Source organism: Armigeres subalbatus, chromosome 1 (genome assembly GCF_024139115.2).
Source record: "Armigeres subalbatus isolate Guangzhou_Male chromosome 1, GZ_Asu_2, whole genome shotgun sequence".
Lineage (NCBI taxonomy): Eukaryota > Metazoa > Arthropoda > Insecta > Diptera > Culicidae > Armigeres > Armigeres subalbatus.
The window spans coordinates 117,807,066-117,831,963 of NC_085139.1; the positions used below are offsets into that span (position 1 = coordinate 117,807,066).

At 36.7% G+C, this 24,898-nt stretch overlaps 1 protein-coding gene and 1 long non-coding RNA gene across 2 annotated transcripts; both read left to right on the forward strand.

Annotated features, from left to right (window-relative positions):
* The first annotated feature begins 11,775 nt into the window (after nucleotides 1-11,775).
* Nucleotides 11,776-13,481, forward strand: LOC134205740 (uncharacterized). The gene is made up of 3 exons (XR_009978188.1): nucleotides 11,776-11,853; nucleotides 11,915-11,978; nucleotides 13,311-13,481. It is a non-coding gene; the product is annotated as an uncharacterized LOC134205740 (long non-coding RNA).
* A 4,825-nt stretch (nucleotides 13,482-18,306) lies between these two features.
* Nucleotides 18,307-20,600, forward strand: LOC134205746 (zinc finger protein 60-like). The gene is made up of 3 exons (XM_062681314.1): nucleotides 18,307-18,560; nucleotides 18,872-19,077; nucleotides 19,154-20,600. Exons 1-3 carry the CDS (start codon nucleotides 18,423-18,425, stop codon nucleotides 20,529-20,531), a joined length of 1,722 nt encoding a protein of 573 aa, XP_062537298.1. The 5' UTR covers nucleotides 18,307-18,422; the 3' UTR covers nucleotides 20,532-20,600.
* Nucleotides 20,601-24,898: the final 4,298 nt, after the last annotated feature.

Genomic DNA, 24,898 nt, shown 5'->3' on the forward strand with positions numbered 1-24,898 from the left:
CCACTAAAAAGAATTTATTACGAACAATTATTACGAGAGAGCTTTCGTTCTAACTGGAATGCAGGGAGAAATTCAACAAAACAAAACTGACAAGCGTCACGCTCTCTTTGCCAGAGAGAAAATTCTCTCTGTTTTCATTTCGTAGTTGACAGTCATGCTCTTTCTGTCGCAGCAGGGTCGAATGCATGTTAGATGGAAATCTTCTGAGCGCTGAAGAATAACTCGGATTGTGATGGTTTTGTGGAAAGCATTTTATATGATGAAAAATAATGATGATAATTATTTATTCTCCACTTATTCAACATGAATTGTTTAAAAAACAGATGCTCTCTAGAATTAACATGAAGTATTTAACTTAAACCTAGATTTAATAGAACAAATCGAATAAATTTTCAAAGTTCAAGGGCCAATGCGGTAGACAATTTAAAACGTAGGAATGGTTGTAAAACGAATATATTTGATGAATAAACATGATTTCATAAATTGTTTCAATTCTGCTCCTTGAATGGCTTAATATACTTTGGATTTCAACATTTTTCACGTGGGACAACTGTACGATTTGAATGGGATGTATATATATAAAGTAGAATAACCTTAAATAAAACATGGATTGGTAATGCATTAATTCATCCAAAATCCAGTTTAAATTATATCACATTCACACGATTCGATTTTGTTAGAAGCTGTATCATTGATTGTCGAGTAGAACGCAATGGTTCAGTTTCCATTTTTGAAAAAAAATAAATTGCTGAGTTGCCCTTCATACATGGAGATACTGGTGGAAATACATTTTAGTTCGATAATATTTCTTGAAAATTGGTCCAATCGTCCTTTTTTTATTTATTTGTGAGAATTCCCAAAAGTATCTAAATTTTTCTATCTCCGTTCGATCATAGTACAGAATCAAAATACTTTTTAAACTTAAAAATAAATTGAGGAATAGTCTGATTGCCCGAAGAACGACGCACCCAACTAATGAATGTTGCTTCGCTCATTATCCTTCAAATATTCTTCAAAAATCCCTTTTCAAATTTTTTTTTTAATTTTTTTTTCGTAGAAACTTTGTTCAGAAAAAAATGTTCGATTGTCGCCACACAAATGCTTGATTTCGCAAATTAAATTTTAAAACTCTCCTTGAGTTCAACCCTGTATTAGCGTGCAAATGAGGAAACATGGAAACGTCAAGATATATTATCTTGCTGCAGTCTGAACACCTCGTAATAATTGGATACCCTCTCACTTAACAAAGTCATAAATAGCCCAATCTGAATAGGCTATTAGGTGGCATAATGAAGAGTATAAGTATTTTCGAATGGTTTTTTGCCATAACATATAAGGTTATTTTTTTACGTGTAGGTAAGAGCAATGAATTTTCATAAACAACCGTACAGCGTGTTGTGTCGGTGAGCATGCACATATGAAATATGATGAATGTCATTAAAAACTTTTTTTTTCTGTAGACTACTCACAAGAAATCGTCATTAGACCGCACCATAATTCCTTCCCGCATTCGATTTATTTTGCGACCTGGAATTCGGTAAAACGAACCTCTTTGGCAGCATCATTGCAGAACGTGAATATATACCCGCACCTTTGAGTGGGAGCTCTACTTTGTACACGTAAAAAAATTTAATGTTATTTATTATTAATATTTCTAATACCTTTTTGCCAAAGCAGGCGCTTAATGATATGTATAAGAAAAACCTTATACATCGCATTAGTCACATACATTCCGAAACTTATACTTTTCATTAACTTATAAATGTTATTAGCTTTTTGGTATGGGATCATTCATTAGGTGGCATAATAAAGAGTATAAGTATTTTCGAATGGTTTTTTGCCAAAACATATAAGGTTATTTTTTTACGTGTAGGTAATGTTTGCTGAAATATTTCTTCGTTCCATGAGTGACATTTTTCCCTTCATTTTACCAGACATCAATTTCGAAATGATGTGCCACGACAAGGGTACACGTAAAAAAATAACCTTATATGTTATGGCAAAAAACCATTCGAAAATACTTATACTCTTCATTATGCCACCTAATGAATGATCCCATATCAGAAAGCTAATAACATTCATAAGTTAATGAAAAGTATAAGTTTCCGAATGTATGTGACTAATGCGATGTATAAGTTTTTGCCTTTCTCGTACAACAAAGTTGTACCTGAAAGGCTTTCATTTCACTCCCAAAACGTACTTTTCATAGAGCGCTTGTAGACCCATAGTATTATATACCATTCGATTCAGCTCGACAAACTGAGCAAATGTCTGTCTGTCCGTGTGTGTGTCCGTGTGTGTGTGTGTGCGTATGTGTGTGCACATTGAAACATTAGACAATTTTTCTAGTACTAAACCTGAATCGATTTTGCTACAACAAGTTGCATTCGATGGGGAATGTTTTCTTCTTGTTCGCTATTGAATTTCATAATGATGGCACGGCTCAAAAAATAGTAAATATTCAAAGAGTTATGAGACATCATTATTTCGTAACAAATAAGCTATCGATTTTCTAGGTTATGTTCTCCCAAGACACAATTTATTCGAAACCGGCACACTGACAGCATAGAATACACAGCTTACACGGAAGAAAAAAAAAACTTCACTAAGAAACATAGAAACCCATTAATGAGTTAAAAAGTACCTATTTTAAGATTTCATGTATACACTGAAAATTCTAGTTTATTTTTTCTAAATGACCTAAGAAACATATTTTCATGAATGAATTTTAATAAGGCTTGTACGCGACAAAATCTGGACACCTTTAAACACGTATAACTTTTGAAATAGAACATCAACGAGTGAAATATTTCGTAGATTGATGAATGTATGTGTGTACTTTCTGAAAATATATTTCTTATAAGTGTTACAAGTTCGTAGTGAATAATGGCGTCGAAGAAATTGTAGGTTCGGAAAGAATTGTGTGCAGTCGCCATTGAAATTCGGGTCTCTCGATCCAGAAACTGACTAAAATCATTTTGTTTTCATGTGAACACTGCTCAAAGCGTTTTAAAATATGTCGATGCTTGTTTGACAATATCTAAAACATCAGAGAGTGGATCAAAAACGGATTTTATGAGCCACCAGAAGGATACGAGCTCGAAACAGATTCTACTGAGGATGTCAAATCATTCGGCACGTATTGCCAGATTTTCTCAAAATTGCACGCGGCGAACCCTTCATGAAAGGTACCGCCGCACTTTTTGCACCCCGTTTACTTGATTCTTATGGGTGAATAGCATTGCGGTGTATCGTTTGGCGCGGCCGTACCTTACGACAGTCATTCGCCGCGTGAAGTTTTGTGCAAGTACCCATTTGGGAACATTACAAACGCCGCGCAGTGTATCATATCCAGAAAATCTGACAATATTATTTCTTAGAAAATTCAAATGTCACCAAGTTTCGTGCATTCATCGAAGCATCGATAAGGAATGAAGCCATTTGAAGTGAAAAACGTACCGAAATAAACCAACAGCAGTTTATTTTTATTTTTAAAGTTATGTGTCCAGATTTTGTCGCGAACAAGCCTTATTGCGATCAACAGACCAATAGGATAGCTTTTGATTGCGGTACACAAATTCCTAATTCATGAAAAAAAGGTGACATATGTTCTTTTTAAAAGTTAAGCGTCATTTCTGCCATTTCTTTCCCCTATGGGCCGATGTGAGCAGTGAGAAGTGAAAAGTGAGACGTGAGAAGTGCGAAGTGAGGAGTGAAAAGTAAGAAGTAAGAAATGAAAAATGAGAAATGAAAAATCACCAGATGATCCGAAATGAAAACAAAAATGTTTTTCCAAATTTAATCTAGACTATCCTTTGAAAAGAGCTGAAATTTTTTTGCTAATATTTTCAAATGGATATAATAGAAAAACGACGCATCCCACAAAAAAGTGTTGTATGGGTGATCATCGCAAAATCAGTCAAAATTTCTAGTGAAAATATCGGAAACAATCCAAATTGAGCCCTACACTGAAAAAAATCAGTTTAAAAATTTTAAAGTCGATTTGCGAAAAAATGCTCTTTTTTATTTAAATGAAATTTTGTCTCAAGATAGGTGATTATGTTCCCTACCAACCGTCCATACATCGCAAGCTTGGCACTCTTAAGGAAAAAAAGTTTTTCTAACAAAAACTTTTTCTTGTCGGAATTATTTTCAGTGTATTTTCATCTGAAACTAAACCAATGAAAGCCATCGTTATAGAACCCCAAGCAAATCTATTTTTATGATACATTGTCTAATTTAGTCACTAAATAAGTCGAGTAAGTAAAGTCGAGTCAAGTACGAGACACTGAAGACGGCCTTACTGTTGAGGTCGAAATACGTATCTGTCAAGATACAATTAAGTGGTGGAATTCAATGGGATTGTTTAAACTCGTCTTATGACAGGTGAAAACATTCCACTAAAAAGCTCAACATAATTTTCTTAACACTAAATATAGTTTGTTTTTAAATTAAGAGTAATATTAAAAAGGGGTTTATATCTTCAAAAAAATATTATATTCCATTATTAGCTTCTTTAGTTACGACCAGTTACGACCAAAACATTGTACTCTGTCTGAAACTTGATTATGCATATGTACAACATGTGATAGATTTAGTTCGGAAAAGGTATTGGAGGATAACCGCCCCTTCGGTGGGGTTTGATCCCACGACCCCAGTTCTCTGACGACCCAGGGATCTGACGACCAAACTGGCACAACCTCACACAACCCTACTTCATTGAGCGCCGTTGCTGATGAAGCAAGTGTGTAGGAGCCGGACAATACTAAATACTCATCCTACTTGGTTGACATGTGTACAAAAATACATTTGAGAGAGTTAGTTCTGAAAATGTATTGCGAGAGATCGGCTGGTACCTGGTGCTGGGAATTTGGTTTCATCAGTACCCGCTAAGCTGCGGTGGACGACGGAGGTCCTTCGTAGCTTAGTAGGGAAAGCACCTGTCATGCGAACTGGGGTCGTGGGATCAAACCCCACCGAAGGGGCGGTTACCCTCCAATACCTTTTCCGGACTAAATCTATCACATGTTGTACATATGCATAATCAAGTTTCAGACATAGTAATTAATTTCCACTCCGGGTGGCTTAATACCCGGCATATAGGCAATTAACTTTGAATGTACTGATCTCGAGTGGCGATCTCTCTTCGCTTGTGTGGTCGTGTTGGGATCTGACGACCAAACTGGCACAACCTCACACAACCCTACTTCATTGAGCGCCGTTGCTGATGAAGCAAGTGTGTAGGAGTCGGACAATATTAAATACTCATCCTACTTGGTTGACATTGTGTACAAAAATACATTTGAGAGAGTTAGTTCTGAAAATGTATTGCGAGAGATCGGCTGGTACCTGGTGCTGGGAATTTGGTTTCATCAGTACCCGCTAAGCTGCGGTGGACGACGGAGGTCCTTCGTAGCTTAGTAGGGAAAGCACCTGTCATGCGAACTGGGGTCGTGGGATCAAACCCCACCGAAGGGCGGTTACCCTCAATACCTTTTCCGAACTAAATCTATCACATGTTGTACATATGCATAATCAAGTTTCAGACATAGTAATTAATTTCCAACCCGGGTGGCTTAATACCCGGCATATAGGCAATTAACTTTGAATGTACTGATTGTACTCTGCCTGACTGTACAGGAATACTTAATATGAGTATATATGTATACATATGTTAAATCCACCCCTTTAAAGACACTGAAAAAATCAATTCCGTCAAGAAAAAGTTTTGTTAGAAAAACTTTTTCCCTTAAAAGTGCCCGGCTTGCGATGTATGGACGGTTGGTAGGGAATATAATCACCTATCTTGAGACAAAATTTCTTCCAAATCAAAAAGAGCGTTTTTTGCAAATTGACTTCTATTTTTTAATTGATTTTTTAGTGTAGGGTTCTATTTAGAGTTTTTCAAAAGTTATATTAGAAAGTTTGAATGATTTTGCGACAGTCACCCATACAACACTTTTTGTAGGAAGCGTCGTTTATCGATTATATCCATTTGAAAAAATCAGTAAAAACAAGTTTGACTCTTTTCAAAAGATAGTCTGCATCAGATTTGGAAAACCTAAGTATGCACTTTTTCTTTTTACAGCACCTTTTAAGTATTGACCAATAAATTGACAAAAAGTCAACTTAACAATAAGAACACTTGCAAGTTCTATTTGGCTTCATGCATTTCTATTACATTTCTCGCATAGCTTTTCAAAAGACCCTAAGTAACATTTTTTCATGAATTCTCTCTTAACTTTGCAAAAGCACCTAAGTAACATTTTTCATGAATTAATTTGAATACTGCAATTAAAAGCTTTCAAGTTGTTCTGTTGATTTGCAGTACTCAAATTAATTCATTAAAAAATGTTACTTAGGCCCTTTGAAAGTTATGCGAGATTTATAGTACAGCAAAACGCCATCTAGTAGAAAATCTAGATGGATTATTCCATTGCTGACAAACGTTCATTTCGAACCAAAAACCGCAAGTTGCTGGTTGATTTTTTTGTCATATACTCTGTCTCGCTCAAACCAACAGCGAATAATCTAACCACTACTTTCACGAACACTTTATTGTCAGATTTTCTGGATATGATACACTGCGCGGCGTTTGTAATGTTCCCAAATGGGTACTTGCACAAAACTTCACGCGGCGAATGACTGTCGAAAGGTACGGCCGCGACAAACGATACACCGCAATGCTATTCATCCATAAGAATCAAGTAAACAGGGTGCAGAAAGCGCGGCGGTACCTTTCATGAAAGGTTCGCCGCGTGCAATTTTAGAAAATCAGGCAATAAGGACCAGCCACTTTAACCGACCGTGTCCATTTAGCAAGTATGGTGTTGAATATAATCTGTAGATTAAAAAAAACAGTTTAATAAAGTAAAAAAAAACTCAGCAAGTAACCGCACAATATTGAGTAAAACAAATTAAGTGTGTAGCATTTCCACATTCAATGAATAAATTTCGCACCGTGTATACTGACAGCATTAAAGTTTGTGTTGCTTCTTTCGTGCTTTATTGATGATGCTAACCTCTCAAGCAAAGCTTTCCAAAGCTTCAAATGTGGAACACGAAAACTAACACACGCGCTATAGAGACCGAAGCCGATGACTTTATCCGCTCGCATCAACACAGTTGTAAAAATTTCATCGTTGGAAATTAAAATCGCATTCGTACATGCTTTCTCGTGCGCTCGTTACGTTTGCTGCCATTTTTTCCTGCTTTGGAAGGAAAGAAGAGGCGTGTCATTGAGGCTAACTGCTTATTGGGTTGGGTGGTTTGGGTGGAATGATGGTGTAGTTTGGGCATTTGGGTGATTTGAACATAACGTTCGTTTTCATACACCTCATTATTTCCATATTATGCGGCTTTTTTTCATTGATATTTATGTGAATTGTGTTGTTAATTTTCACAAATGTACTTGTACAATTATTACACAAAGGCATGCAAAATCAATGTATGACATACAACTAGTTTTATTGAACTTTAATATTACATTGGTGAAAAAACACTACGTGGAATCGGCCCTAAAACAATTGTAGACGCGCTGTCTGGACAGTTAATCCATATTGTATTTTATAATGTATTTTTAAAACGTGCCGCTGTGCTAATCATTGTACTATTTACCCACGATCGCATATTAAATACAAATTTTGTAACATATGCATTTTTTCCTTTCTCGTACAACAAAGTTAAACCAAAAGGCTATATGATTGCTCCAAAAAAACTTTTGATAGAAGGCCCGGAGACCCATAGTGTTATATACCGATCTACTCAGCTCGACAAACTGAGGTGACGTCTGTTTTTTTTTGTGTATGTATGTGTATGTGTACAAATTTTGTAGACACACGTTTTAGAACTTAGAATTATCCGATTTACTCGCAACAAGTTGCATTCGACAGGGAATTGGGTTTGCTATTAAAAATGGGCCCGATCATTGCTTTTCGGAATTATTGAAAAATCATTGTTTTTTCCCACAGGTCCCCCTTGGAAAAAAAATCAAAAAACAATTGTTTTTGAATGGTGGCAAGGCAAAAATATTAAAAATGATCGAAAAAATGTGATCTATTCACCCAAAGAGCTTTTTTGACCTTTTTAAAGTGATTTTTTCAATATATTTTATAATGCACGAGAAAGGCATCATCACTGCTAGGTGGATTAATCTGGGTTTTTCTTATACATGTCATTAAGCGCCTGCTTTGGCAAAAAAGTATTAGAAATATTAATAATAAACAACATTAAATTTTTTACGTGTACTGATGACGAGTGGAAACAACCAGCGCTGTCAGCAAAAATACGGTCGCATCGCATGATTGTTTAAATCGCATTAGCAGATTAACATAAAGAAATAAATGAAACTGATTGAGATTGATTCTTATTCACTTTATTTTGAAAATAGTTTTATAACCAACAAAATCCCTACAGAACTATATAAACATCGTTGAAAGCGGATCCCATTTTCACCTACACTACTAAAAATCCACACACACTTAAAAGACTATTTTCATCTCGGTAAAATAAATTGACGAACTTGGTCGTAAAAGCTTATTTTTACTGATCTCTCGTCAATAAATATGACGTTTACATTAGTTACTGAAACTCGGCAGTCAAGTTTGCCATCGTCATCGGTAGTTTGGAGTTTGACTGAGTTTCGGCAAACCCATCTGTCAAACATTTAAGCTCTAGCGTGCTCTGTAAAAAAAACACGTGAAGAAGCAAGAGCAATGGAAAATAGAATTTTCATCTTCGAGTTTTTTGGTAAGTATTCATTCTGATTTCAATTTTCCTGTACGGGAAGGACACTAAAATCTGTTAAAAATTCACGCAACATTTTACGTCGATTTTAACATTGGAAATAATGAAAGTCATGTCCGTTTTAATTTCAGCTCCAGCTGTAATTCAAACAAAAAAACAGAGATACTTGCTGTATCTGGATGGATGGATGGAAATTACTTACCCCACATGAAGAAGTCAACAAATAACCACATTAAACATCGTTGGAATAATCAGGAACCTACTGACTTGTTCTGTTCTTTATGGAATCATGGAACAAAAACTTTAAATGGCTGCCAAAAAGTATCCAGCTTTTTACGCGACAGTGCCATAATGCTTTGAATCACCCCTTTTGACACATGCTGTGTCCACTATAATTTGTATTAGTTGATCTTAGCAATCGATGTTTAGTTGAAATTTTCAGTGAAAACATTTGACTGTCATGAGTTTGTTTGGAATTTTCACGTTCATGAAGCATGGTTTCATATTTAAACAAATTGTTTCTTTAAGACCATAATTATTTTCTAGGTTTGCTTCTTCTAGGTGCCGGATTTAAGATAACTTTACAGAGAACTTGAACAGAGCGTTCAGTGAGTGAGTTGGAAAAGTTATATGCTTAACACGCTTCTGGGGTTCCTACGCATTTGGATATTTTTCACGATTTTCGTGCGAAGACTCGTGCATTGAACAACAGTATGGCAGGGCGTTTTATCTAAAACTGAATTTCTTTCAAGATCCTTAATCAATTCGTGGTCACAGAATGCTCAAATGCTGAAAAATACAAGCTGAAAAACAAATTATCTAAAAACCTCTGAGATACGGGAATAATTTAATTCATTCATTCATAATGACTTATATAGATCGTCCTATGTCCTATTGCCGGGCCAAAAAGTGTAGAAAGGGGAAACGATTCGAATTCCCACCCGAATAAAAAATATTATAGAAAAACAATACAATGTATTGTAACATCACTATAAAACACAATAAATTTACAATAAATTTGAATGTAGATGAAATAATAGAAATACATTAGAATGTATTGTTATGAACCATTCATTAAATTGTAAATGAAGTTTTCGCATTAGACCGTACGGGTTGTTAAGCATCGTAACTATACAAAATTTGATATTTTTTCATACATATTTTTTTGTCAAACAATAGAGTGTATCGTAAATATATTGTTGAAATATCGGAAGAAAACCGTTCAAATTACATTAGGTTGAATTGTATTTTTATAGTAAAACAATACGATATTGGATTTCTTAATTATGACAGCTTTACCGGTCAAAAATGAAGTTTTAAGAAAAATAATGCATATTTGCGGCAATAGGATAAATATTGTTATATTGCTAATATACAATTTGAACAAAATTTTCAGAAGTTATCAATGATTAAAATTTATGCACTAACATCCCGCATAATCATAGACCATACGTAGACCGCATCTGTTATAATTGAAGAGAATAACTGTTATTATAGCGATGGTCTCACTAATAGTAGTTAACCATAAATGGACAGTCTCATATACTGTTTCAACAGTAGCTCAGATGGTAAACGGACAAACGACCATATGAGTAATGGGCGGTTAAGTATAATTAACATTTAAATCCGATGGTTTTTTCGAACAAATTTTTCGATGTACCATACATCAGTTGGTAGATGTACAATTGAATAACTATATAATTACACATCGACAGCATATTATGTATTAACAGTAAGTTTTGATGTAGGGTTGGTATGGTGAATCAAGCTTAAAATTGTATGCCAACAATGAAGTGAATAGTGACAATATATCTTAAAACGCATATGTAATTTTTACTGCATGGTATGTCGTTTTTCATTATGCGGGATGTTCTAAAAACAATTGGAAGTATTGTTACATTAGAGAACAATGTTAATATATTATATCCACGGTGTTGATATAATATGGACAACTATCGAGAAACAATATATCCTATTGTATACCGTAGAGCATATGGTAATTCAATTGTTTACACTGTTGAGCCTATGGTACACTTTTATCCGGGCAGCTAAATATAAATATGTATTAATGCAATATTTAGAGAAGGAATAGCGGTTGGACATTTTTCAAGTTCCATACAGAATAAATGTACCAACAAATCGTATTATAGGGATAATAAGAAGATATGCATCACTCCTACTCCTCTATACGAAATCATCATACGTATGTTAGGACGAACATTAAAATTGACAATTTTTACGCACGCATTCATCAATATAGAATGATGTTGTCGTAACTTCCAGATTAAAATAGTTCAGTTACCAGCCAAGAAATATCATTCGCTTCATGCTAAAAAGTGGGAAACGTATTGAGAGTCTTGTCTTACTAAAACTAATTACCTCGTGATTTGTGCTAGGTATTATCTCGTGGTGTAAAATATTTTTTAGATATGAGAGACAAGCAATCAAAAAAGTAATACACAGTCCACTTCCGTCTCCGCACTGTCCAATTCCGCATTGAATCGAGAGTCTTACATGCTCACAAAGAGCCGGTAATACAGGGTAAGCTTAACGCCTTTCCGGTAAGCTGTGAAGAAAGGAATGGTCATTCAGATCATTCGATATGGGATCATGTGAAGATGTCTCGTGAGTATGTCGAGGGCGTACGAGACTTCATTCCAATCTTCTCAAAATCTACGAATTCTTAAAAAAAAATCCAACTGATAGCTATTGTGTTCTGATACGACCCGAATAGAAATAAATTGTACGCCGAATAGTTGGTATTATTAGTGTTCCATTCGCCTTATAATCATCATATACTGTATGATACATGTACATTTATAAGATTAACAAAAATAACGACCCAATCATTGAAAATGTTTAACGTATCATACATGCTGTAGTAAGGATTACCTGCTATAATTTTATTGTAAACGTATCTTATCGTAAATGATTTCGATAGCTATTTCCCAATCCAAAAGTTAAGTGTTTTCTTTTTCAGTGTATTAGTGACAATGCTTTCGACAACAGTGTTTGGGCCAACCGCCATTTAAACTTTTCTCTAAAAGTCGGTGGCGATGTTAATTGAAAGAGTAAAAAGTTTATTTGCCAAAAAGGATGAAAATGCATGTAAGTGGAAACTTAATTATAGGAAATAAAAAACTGATTATATTAATGGTTTATTTTCTAGAAAGAGCACGATATACACCTCAAATTGGGAGATTCAACTGCGAACCACAGAAATGCTTCAAAAGGTGAGAATAATCTATGATGTGCTTTCTTTAATGTATGTACACTGAAAACCAAAACTACCCAAAAGTGGGTTGTTTGCACTCAAAACCGTGGTTTGGGCCAATAACCCAAATTTGAGTAAAATGACTTTTCTGGCACTAGGTAGTTTGCCTTTAATCCCATGAAAACAATTTACCCAAAGCTGAGTTTAATTTATCCAAAGCGGACCTTGATCAACCCAAAATAGAGAATATTGAATTTACTCAAATTTGGGTTATTGGGCTGAGCAACCTCGGTGAGGTGTTTGCATCTTGCTCTAGTTTTGATAGCAATCATGTGGGAAAGAAAGGAAAACTACCCAAATTTGGGTAAATTTTTCTGCGATATTCTCAATAGTGCGTATATTGAACTCAAAGTTTGGGTTGATTTATCTGTCCGTGTAAATGACCTACAATCCATCCAATAATTGAACAATGTTGCAACTGGCCATACCATTATGGATATATTAATCCCCTCAGCACAAACTATCAAGTTTTTCCGTATGGCGTCAGAACCTACCGCAATGCCCTTTCAATCGACCTTTCTCGTCAAAAACTTTTATTGCGTAATCGAGTAATTTATTCATTTAATGCAAGTTTAAAAAAAAACATCTTTTAGTGCCTCAAACTATTATTAAAGTTAAAAGCAAAAACCCAGATTATTCCCAATTTAAATAAAGAGCAAAATCCCAGATAATTATTGAGAAAAACATTTTAGCGAGTTCAAAATACCATTTTAGGGGGATAGATTCCATTATTTCCATCAATTTACATTTATTTGCACTCATTTTATTGCATTAATTGATTTAATGCAGCAAATTGTTTCAAATTTTTGTACACACACACACACAGTGATTTAGGGCATAAAAGTATCATCGTGTTAGCCTCATGATATACGAATGCAAAAATGGTAACTTGGCTTAGAAACCTCACAGTTAATAACTGTGGAAGTGCTTAATGAACACTAAGCTGCGAGGCGGCTCTGTCCCAGTGTGGGGATGTAATGCCAATATGAAGAAGAAGTGATTTAGATAATAAATTTTTTTGTTGGGATAGGTCAATCAATATAGGCTGAATATAGGTGCTTATTGATATGGGTCGCCATTCACCCAATATTAGAGTTGAATTAGTATAGTGATTCAAATTGTTTGAGGCCACGCGTTTTGAAGATGAATCACGAGATTCAAATGTTTTGCAATTGTTTTAGTTCAGGTGATAATCATATTGTTTGTTGTTATCAAGAAGTCAGGGCATAGCTGTCCAGGACAACAAATTAATATTGCAGTCATTCATTGTTTTATTTGACTTATTTTCTAGGAACGTGGAGCCCCTTCGAAACATGCGAAAAATAACTGATGAGAGAGCAGCATATCCTCTGGACATGGACAAAGCGTCTGCATCATACAAAAATCGTTTGAAAGCTTTTTTTTAAATTTTACCTACCCTTGCCTACCAAATACTTGTGGAGAAAATGAAAAAAAAACATTGAAATTGAGACATTACCCATAGTGATATTCATGATAACAGAGTTTCAAAGAAAATTCGTTGTTCTTTTTGAATAGATTAGAAAAACTATTTACTATAAAAGATGTTGAATAAAATACGTTTAAAACTTGTTTTGTGCTCATTTATTGTACCATGAACTGAGAATAAATGCTATATCAATCGTAGCAGGAATCATAGTGTCCTTGAACTATCATATCATGTATCGTAGTTTGTAAAATAGAATTATACATATTGTGATACTGCTATCGTACAATTAAATGTTTATTGAACACCTTTCAATTTGGATTAATCATGGAATCTTTATTTGTATTAACAAAAATCATTCTATTCATCTTCGTTGATGAATACAATTATAATCCGTATCATCTCATGATGAAAAAATGATGATAAACTAATGATTTCTGGTAAAATTGCTTGTCGAAAATATATGGAAAAATTCACCTTTTTGAATGGTAACGATACTTAACGACCCATTCAGTGTATCGTCCAAAATGGATTTATTATAAATGCAATCATAAAAATTGTTCATGGTATAATTATCGTAAAATATTTTTATGATTCCGTTAAAATTAAATTACAATTCTCTATGATTAAAAACGATAACTAGAAAAATAGTTGAATAATATAATTCTATTCAGGGAGTTCCCGAATAGAAATAAATTGTACGCCGAATAGTTGGTATTATTAGTGTTCCATTCGCCTTATAATCATCATATACTGTATGATACATGTACATTTATAAGATTAACAAAAATAACGACCCAATCATTGAAAATGTTTAACGTATCATACATGCTGTAGTAAGGATTACCTGCTATAATTTTATTGTAAACGTATCTTATCGTAAATGATTTCGATAGCTATTTCCCAATCCAAAAGTTAAGTGTTTTCTTTTTCAGTGTATTAGTGACAATGCTTTCGACAACAGTGTTTGGGCCAACCGCCATTTAAACTTTTCTCTAAAAGTCGGTGGCGATGTTAATTGAAAGAGTAAAAAGTTTATTTGCCAAAAAGGATGAAAATGCATGTAAGTGGAAACTTAATTATAGGAAATAAAAAACTGATTATATTAATGGTTTATTTTCTAGAAAGAGCACGATATACACCTCAAATTGGGAGATTCAACTGCGAACCACAGAAATGCTTCAAAAGGTGAGAATAATCTATGATGTGCTTTCTTTAATGTATGTAAATGACCTACAATCCATCCAATAATTGAACAATGTTGCAACTGGCCATACCATTATGGATATATTAATCCCCTCAGCACAAACTATCAAGTTTTTCCGTATGGCGTCAGAACCTACCGCAATGCCCTTTCAATCGACCTTTCTCGTCAAAAACTTTTATTGCGTAATCGAGTAATTTATTCATTTAATGCAAGTTTTAAAAAAACATCTTTTAGTGCCTCAAACTATTATTAAAGTTAAAAGCAAAAACCCAGATTATTCCCCATTTAAATAAAGAGCAAAATCCCAGATAATTATTGAGAAAAACATTTTAGCGAGTTCAAAATACCATTTTAGGGGGATAGATTCCATTATTTCCATCAATTTACATTTATTTGCACTCATTTTATTGCATTAATTGATTTAATGCAGCAAATTGTTTCAAATTTTTGTACACACACACACACACACAGTGATTTAGGGCATAAAAGTATCATCGTGTTAGCCTCATGATATACGAATGCAAAAATGGTAACTTGGCTTAGAAACCTCACAGTTAATAACTGTGGAAGTGCTTAAAGAACACTAAGCTGCGAGGCGGCTCTGTCCCAGTGTGGGGATGTAATGCGAATATGAAGAAGAAGTGATTTAGATAATAAATTTTTTTGTTGGGATAGGTCAATCAATATAGGCTGAATTAGGTGCTTATTGATATGGGTCGCCATTCACCCAATATTAGAGTTGAATTAGTATAGTGATTCAAATTGTTTGAGGCCACGCGTTTTGAAGATGAATCACGAGATTCAAATGTTTTGCAATTGTTTTAGTTCAGGTGATAATCATATTGTTTGTTGTTATCAAGAAGTCAGGGCATAGCTGTCCAGGACAACAAATTAATATTGCAGTCATTCATTGTTTTATTTGACTTATTTTCTAGGAACGTGGAGCCCTTCGAAACATGCGAAAAATAACTGATGAGAGAGCAGCATATCCTCTGGACATGGACAAAGCGTCTGCATCATACAAAATCGTTTGAAAGCTTTTTTTTAAATTTTACCTACCCTTGCCTACCAAATACTTGTGGAGAAAATGAAAAAAAACATTGAAATTGAGACATTACCCATAGTGATATTCATGATAACAGAGTTTCAAAGAAAATTCGTTGTTCTTTTTGAATAGATTAGAAAAACTATTTACTATAAAAGATGTTGAATAAAATACGTTTAAAACTTGTTTTGTGCTCATTTATTGTACCATGAACTGAGAATAAATGCTATATCAATCGTAGCAGGAATCATAGTGTCCTTGAACTATCATATCATGTATCGTAGTTTGTAAAATAGAATTATACATATTGTGATACTGCTATCGTACAATTAAATGTTTATTGAACACCTTTCAATTTGGATTAATCATGGAATCTTTATTTGTATTAACAAAAATCATTCTATTGATCTTCGTTGTTGAATACAATTATAATCCGTATCATCTCATGATGAAAAAATGATGATAAACTAATGATTTCTGGTAAAATTGCTTGTCGAAAATATATGGAAAAATTCACCTTTTTGAATGGTAACGATACTTAACGACCCATTCAGTGTATCGTCCAAAATGGATTTATTATAAATGCAATCATAAAAATTGTTCATGGTATAATTATCGTAAAATATTTTTTATGATTCCGTTAAAAATTAAATTACAATTCTCTATGATAAAAAAACGATAACTAGAAAAATAGTTGAATAATATAATTCTATTCGGGGAGTTCTTTGTGGTCAATCAGAGTCCTAAAAAGAATAAAATCAGTCTTGACTTGAACTAGTTTTTAAAAACATACCTATTTTGATGTTTTACCAAATTTGACAGGGCAATAAATTGATCTAATTCATGGCTACCAAGATAGTATCATGAATTAGGTTCACAGCTAATGTCAAATTCCATTCACCCCTTGTTAATTTATAGCTAGCGTAAAAAGCTGGATAGGTTTCATTTAGCATTTCCATATCGTTTTTAATACAAAAACGACCAAAAATAAAATCTACTTTCGTATTGATTAACGCTTTTTATTTCTATTTTGATTCATCTGAAAATAAATAAAAATAATTTATCACTGAGTTTCGTCAAATCCCTTTACCGAATTGATCGGCAACGCACTACCGAACAGTTAATTAATTAACTTTGTAATTCAAACTTTGACCGAGATTTTTACCGAGATATCAGCTGTTGGATTCTCGGCAATTTATTTTGCCGGCCTCGGCGAAAAAAATTAAGTGTGCACATATTTATTGGCAAAAATCCATAGATTTAACTTATGATGTATATCAGCGCACACATAACCATTCTCCACGCGAACTACTAATAAAATATATATCCAAATAAACTTTATGTGTGGTCTCGAATTAGCAATTATTTAATTTATGTGTGGTTCTATATCGATTATATTAGGGTGGAGCTATTGCAAAAATCTATAACGGCGACACATATATCTTATATAGATATTTTTGGCAGTGTATAAAATGACTGTTGCAATAGTTGAATTTTGAATGATAATCATTCCCAACGTTTTTGTTTTGATTATGGTTTGTGTGATAATAATACGAAATAAACATGATCTTCTTTCAATTAATTTGGCTTTCTGCGGATCGGATTGAATGATTATCTTTTAAAAATCATCCGATAATAGGCATGGGGCTTGGGTGAGACAAAAATCATTCATTATGCGCCGGAAGTTTTTGTTCAGTGTACCTATTGAACTGTCAAACCGTCTACCTATCGAGCAAAGTAAACAAATGCTTGTTGGTGAGGCGGAAGTATTGTTATCGCCTAATGATTATTATGGCGAATTAAAACGCACACATTTAAATGTATTAGATTTGATCTAAAAACAGCTTCAAAAAACATCAATACATTCCTCAATAAAGTAGCAACAAGAAACTCACGTGTTTGCACTCTGTGGGTGACTTTGTTATCGAATTAAAAAGCTTTAGAAGTGAACGCTCCCGTGAAGTCACTTGAAGGGTTGAACAAAAGTGAAAGTTGGCAACAGAATAACAAGAGCATCTTACAGAATAAGTGTAAGAAGATCCTCTTTGCGTAACTCTATATATTGCTGTTTGCATTGAAACTTTTCGTTTCGTCGTTCAAGACAATGACATTTGTCTCCAGCGACAGCTTCCCCGATAGACCTTTTATACATGTTTTTCACTCATACATGAATAATACTGTCAAAACTTGCATTTGACAATAAAAAATTCAGCTAAAAGCTCTATTTTTTGACATCGGTGCACTCTCACAAACAATCGACATTAATTGTCAAAAATCAGGGTTACCAACTTTATAACTTTCCCCTTGTCGCCGAGTCTTGCGCTGAGTGCTCGGCGCGGAAACCGAAAGGTGGGAATAAAATTTTGGGATTTATGCGCAATAATAGACTCTGGCACCAGCCATTCTTATGAGCGGGGGATTTCATAATTTCCGAACTGTCACTTTTAAGTTTAATTTGATTTTAATTCACGAATCGGACCAAAGCCTCAAAGTGTTCAACAAACGACGTCGTCGGTGTAAAAATATCTATTTACATAGAATTCGTAGGTACCCAATTTCGTCGGGTGATCGTGAAATTTCTGAGCTGTCAAATTTTTTATGGGGCATCAGTTTTGTTGTGGCGATTTCTGGCGTGCGAATGCGAATGCGATTCGGAAAAAAATAAATTTATTGGTATTCCATCCGTTTTCACCGGTAAAATAAAGGAATGGGTGACTTGGACATTGAAAACATATGTCGTTTGTGCTGTGATAAAAGAGGTCGAATGCGGTCTCTTTTCGAGCAGCGATTATCCGGATATGCGACCTCCTTGCAGCAAATCATTTTTGAAGTCACACGACTGGAAGTAAGTACAAAATCAAAACACAGCGCACTGGGTTGAAATGAATAAATGCTATTATATTTATTCAATAGAATCTGATGTCGATTCAAAGCAGAGTTTTTATGATTGGGTATTTTGGCATAAAACTATATGTACACATATACGTCTTCGTTTTTGATTTATTTATCACGGTTATATGGGGTTACATTTTACAAATTGAGTTTTATGATTTTATCTATGAATTGCAAATTTATCTATGAATGTTCTGTTATAATCGTTGCAATCAATTCTTGTTTTGGTTCATAATACGATTACATTGCCTTCATTCTACACAGGTTAACCCTGCGGATGGATTGCCACAGAAAATCTGCAAAATATGCACCACTACGTTAGTAAGGATGCATGAAACCATCGAAGATTATCGAGCAAATGATTTGAAGCTCCGACAGCAGTTAGGTGCAATGCAACTACCACATCAGGTTGATATAAAAGAGGAAGAAGTGGATATAGAAGTTCTGGAAAAAACATGCCAACAGGACATGTAAGTATAATTAAATGCGATAATTAAATAAGTGGTAAAGGAAGCTCAAGCGATTATTGATTGTAATTCATTTTAGGCTGATCGATAATATTAACATTAAACCAGAACCAGAGGAAGAAGAATATCTCGACTACGAACAGCTAGACGAGAGCAATGAAAATGAGTCAAAAAATAAGTTTTCAGAAATGAGTGGATCTGAAACAGATACTGCAGATGAAGGGATTCGAAATGATAATGATGTTGATGATGAAGATTGGAAACCGAGTGAGGAGGACAAAGAAGTATATCCTAAGAAGGAAAAGCTGTCAGTGACAAAAACACGAAAAAAGATAGATTCGTATGATTTACCGAAACCAGTCTACAAACGCTATCGGTATGTAGATCCGAATCGTCCGCGATACCAAGATTTCAAATGCTACGTTTGTATGAGCCCTTCGCATGGAACGGCTGAAGCATTACTAACTCATATGAACAATTCACATGCGCATATACTTCCGTATACTTGTCCAGATTGCGTAATGGAAACAATTGTTATCAAAACAGTTATGTCATTGAATCATCATAAACGGCAACATCTAAATCCCGAGAAATGCCCGTTCTGTGATAGGAGATATACCAGCAAGAACAATGTAGCGCAGCATGTGCAGATGTACCATATGGGTGACAATGAGCCGAATCCTTCGCCATGTGAAGTATGCGGAAAGGTGTGTTCATCAAAATTGGCGTTAAAAGCTCACATGCGACTGCATACTTCAGGAATAGCATGCGAAATTTGTGGAAAAGTGTTTCAGGAAAGACATAAACTACAAAGGCACATTCAATCCCGCCACGAAAAGCTCAGGAAATTTGAATGTCACATATGTAAAAAGAAATTAAGTACTTTGTCGGCTGTTCAGATCCATATCAATACGTACCACTCGAATCAAGAATTCCAGTGCAGCTATTGTCCAAAGAAGTTCACTGCTAAACTGACTCACAAACTACACGAAAAGAAGCACGTTGAAAATAGAAACTATGTTGCAACAAAGGAGTGGAAGGAATACTATACTGTTTGCGATGGTGAAGAAGGCAAGGTCAGTAAACTAAAGAAATGCAATCTCTGCGGGACCCTCAGCAGAAATATGGGAAACCATTTAAGCAAAGTGCATTTTCCAACCGAGTATCGCTGTGAGATCTGCGACACGACTTTCAAATCCAAGCAAACCCGAGATGCTCACGTACAGGAGCACGAACATGGGAAAGCGTATCAGTGTCCGATATGTGGCCGACAGTTTTCCGAACGAAGAAATCTTATTTCTCATCTACGAACTAAGAAGCATCGAGATCATCCCATTGCTAAAAAATGGCTCGGTTCCCTCAAAACGGCAGTATTATCGAAAACGGAAGATTCCGATGAAGATCAGGATACACAGGAAAATAGACAGGCTGTAGAAGGCATAGAAAGTTTTATGTAAACTAGTGACACGCAGAGACAGGCAGATTAATGGTAATAATAAATGGAGGTGATAAACCATAGAGAAAGATTATCGGTGTCGTCACTGGAGAAACCTATTTTGCTGGGAACTATGGATGCCATATACAGATGGGACTGACTTGCAGTTAGGGTCAGTAAACCTTAATAAAAAAATATGTTTGGGTTGTATACAAGACACGACCGCTCGACGTAAACTACGTAAAACCAAATAGGGTAAGACGGTATAATATGCCCCCTAGGGCAAAACCTTGATAACTTTTTTCTTTTCATCGCAATTTATGCAAACTTTGTGTTATTTGGTAGTGCAAGAAGTTGCAAATGCATTGCCCGTGAGTAGTCATATAAAAATATTACAGATAACACGGGATAATGCTTTTTTGAAAAGTCGTGAAGAAATGGATTTCAAAAAGTGCCTGGGCAATACGCACCACCTTAGCCAAAGACGTATTTTATCAATCCCATAATAAAAAGGTTACAAATCCTTATGTACTTGACATTAAAAAACCAACATAAGTCCATTTAATCATTCCACGTCGAGCATCCGTGCGAGACGGTTGTAAGTCCGCGTACGGTCTGCTTCTCATTCGGTTTTTTTCCTGAAGTACAGGTAGTGGTTTTTTTCCGAAAGTGTTTTGAAGCATAGTGCTTGAGTGGAAGTGGTGCTTAGCTGTAGCAGTTAAGTAGCCATTTCGTTGGTTTTGCAACTACGCAAAACTTTGCAGTTTATTCGGCGTCCATCGCAGGCGCAGGCATCATCGTCCCACGCCGACAGTCATCATCCATCGTGCGTCTCCACCAACACAGACGCTGCCGTCCTGCCACCATCCATCCACCCAGTTGCAGTGTTGGGTGCGGCGAGAACACCAACAATAGCGTGGTTCGCTTCGACCGCACCACCGGCGAGTGTCCATCGAGCTAGTGTGTGCTGCCAGAACTGTTAGCCGGCAACACAGCAGTGTGAACGCAAATATTTAATTGAGCTCCCTCTCATTGTTCCCCTCTCTTCTCCATCTTATTGGAATAGTTTTTTCTTTCTTTTTTACTCGTCTTCCCCTCTGTCCCAAATCATTATTTTGTTTGTGTGTGTGTGTGTTTCTTTTCTGCCCTTGTGATAATTGTTTAGTTTTAAAATTTAAAATTTTTAGAATAGATTGCAGCGGCGCATTTCGTGTCCGCAATGCGCGAAGGCGAAGTTGGCGGGGGTACTTCGTATTCCATGTCAGATGTTTCGTTGCATTCGGGTGTTTCAAACCAAAACGAAATGGACACCAGCAACGCTAAAACTTCCTCTACGAGCCCCCGTCCCAAGGTCTACCCTCATGACTCTAGTGGGCCGTATGTTGTTTTCTTTCGACCCAAAGGCAAACGTTTGAATATCAGCCAGATCAGCAAAGATCTGGAAAAGCGATTTTCGTCTGTCACGACCATTGACATGGTTGGGTCCAGTAAACTCCGTGTCACGGTCAGTGATCGCAAACAGGCCAACGAGATTGCCACCTGTGAGCTTTTCACTCTCGAATATAAGGTGTATTTTCCGTCAGCAGTCTGTGACATTGCGGGGGTGGTGACGGAGGAAGTATGACATGCGACGATTTGAAACAAGGTTTCGGTCGTTTCAAGAACGTTTCTTTGCCTCCTGTTGCGATACTGGATTGCAAACAAATGTATTCGGTGTCGCAGGAGGGAGAGAAGCGGAGTTATTCCCCGTCTGACTCTTTCTGCGTCACTTTTTCCGGGTCCGCATTGCCTGACTACGTAGTGATTGGCAAACTTCGTCTACCTGTTCGGCTGTATGTACCGAAGGTGATGAATTGTGTTAATTGCAAGCAGCTGGGCCATACCGCTCAGTACTGTTGCAATAAAACCTCGCTGTGCATCATGCGGAGAGAAGCATGTGGAGGGCGCGTGCAAGACGGCACCGAAATGTGTCTATTGTAACGAAAGCCCTCCACATGCTCTTGAAGCTTGCCCAACGTACATACAGCAGCGAATCCACCAGAAGCGGTCTCTTCAGCAACGTTCTCGGCGAAGTTACGCCGAAATGTTGAGGAAGGCCGCTCCTCCACTCGTTTCTGACACCATCTACTCGTCTCTTCCTTTGGACGATCAAGGTAGCTCTGACTCCGAGGTTGGAAATGGGGTTCCCTTTGTTTTCAATGGCTCAACGAGGAAGAGAATAAAACAGAGCCAGCGACCCTCGAAAAAGCCTAGAAAACAGCCTCAAAGTGAGCCCCAATCCAACATGGTCAAATTCAAAGCGGGAGGAAATACTCAAAACGATCAACTTTTGTGGCTTCACATCGGGATGCTCGAGAGTTTCCACCGCTTCCGGGAACATCTAAAATCCCAGATGCCCCATTTTTGCGATTTCTCAGCCAGAAAGAGAGCATACAGAGCGAGCAGAAGAACTCCTGAGCGCTCCAATGTTCACACTTTCTGGCATCGTGGAGCTCATCCTCAACTTCTTTGATGCTTCCGACCCCGTGAAGAACATGGTCAAAACTGTTCTTCCTATTCTGACTCCTCTTCTGAAGCAGCTGGCTTCGAAAATGCCCCTCCTCGAGTCATTTGTATCCTTCGATGGCTAACTTAGTCAATAAGGGTAACATAATTTCCATTCTACAGTGAAACTGTTGAAGTATTCTTCCAAAGGTAGATATTTTTAAATTTTTAGTTAACAAATTACAATGCGATGCTTTTGCTTTATGTGAAACATGGCTAACACCAGATGTGAACCTTCATTTTCCTGATTTCAACATAATCCGCCGCGATCGGGCAAATCGATATGGAGGGGTGCTTTTAGGGATCAAAAAACAGCACTCCTTCTATAGAGTCGATCTTGCGCCGATGTCTGGCACCGAAGCTGTCGCATGTCAGATGACTATTCGAGGAAAAGACCTCAGTATCGCCTCGATATATCTTCCTCCAAACACCGCGATATCTCGAAGAGATCTCTCGCACATCTGCTCGGTTATGCCCGAGCCACGGTTGCTCCTGGGAGATTTTAACTCCCACGGAACAGGCTGGGGGGAACTGTACGACGACAACCGTTCATCAATGATATACGACCTCTGCGACGACTTCAATATGTCAATTTTGAATACAGGAGAAGTTACACGAGTGGCTCCTCCAGCAAGAGATAGCCGTCTAGATCTTTCCATTTGTTCGAGCTCATTATCGTTGGACTGTACTTGGAAGGTGGTCCAAGATCCCCATGGTAGTGATCATTTGCCGATCGAAGTTTCGATTTCCAATGGACATAAGCAATCTGCTTCCATCGATCTTTCATATGACCTCACGAAGCACATCGATTGGGGCAAATATGCGGACGCCATCAGCGATGGCATACAGTCGATAGAAGCACTTCCCCCGCGGGAAGAGTACAAGTTTCTATCGCAGTTGATTCTTGAAAGCGCTCTTCAGGCACAGCGTCGGCCGGTGCCAGGAGCTTCGGTTCGTAGGAAACCACCCAGTCCGTGGTGGGACATCGAGTGTACGCAACTTTATCGCGAGAAATCCGCCGCGTTCAAAGAATTTCGGAAACACGGGGCGATCGTTCTTCACAAACGATACACCGCGCTCGAAATCCAGTTCAAGAAACTGGTCAAAGTGAAGAAGCGCGGATATTGGCGCACTTTTGTTGAAGGTTTATCGCGCGAGACTTCAATGAAAACTCTGTGGACCGTCGGGAGAAGAATGCGCAACGCGTCGTCCGTAAACGAAGATCGTGAAAGCTCGTCGCGGTGGATACTTGACTTCGCAAAGAAAGTTTGTCCGGATTCGGTACCGGTGAGGCAAGAGCTACGTGATGCTTTTGCAGACAGGGATCATATGGATCGTCCCTTTTCGATGATTGAATTCTCACTTGCTCTCCTTTCATGTAACAATTCCGCTCCAGGGATGGATAGAATCAGGTTCAATTTGCTCAAAAACCTCCCAGACGTCGCGAAGAGGCGCTTATTGAACTTGTTCAATCAGCTACTGGAGTGCAACATTGTTCCGGATGATTGGAGGGAAGTGAGGGTGATAGCCATCCAGAAGCGCGGAAAACCCACGTCGGATTGTAACTCGTATCGCCCCATCGCGATGCTGTCATGTCTTCGGAAGCTGTTGGAGAAGATGATTCTCTTCCGGCTAGACAAATGGGTTGAATCGAATAGTTTGTTGTCAGATACACAATTTGGTTTCCGCAGGGGCAAGGGAACGAACGACTGTCTTGCGTTGCTTTCTTCAGAAATTCAGCTTACTTTCGCTAAAAAAGAGCAAATGGGCTCAGTGTTTTGGACATTAAGGGGGCTTTTGATTCAGTTTGCGTCGATGTCTTATCTGACAAACTCCACGAGTGTG

Bases quoted from the DNA above. Each gene is read 5' to 3' on its own strand.
- LOC134205746 (XM_062681314.1), top strand. From the start codon at position 18,423: ATGGGTGACTTGGACATTGAAAACATATGTCGTTTGTGCTGTGATAAA. The intron at 18,561-18,871 runs GTAAGTACAAAA...CATTCTACACAG, and splicing joins TTGAAGTCACACGACTGGAA to GTTAACCCTGCGGATGGATT. The intron at 19,078-19,153 runs GTAAGTATAATT...AATTCATTTTAG, and splicing joins AAAACATGCCAACAGGACAT to GCTGATCGATAATATTAACA.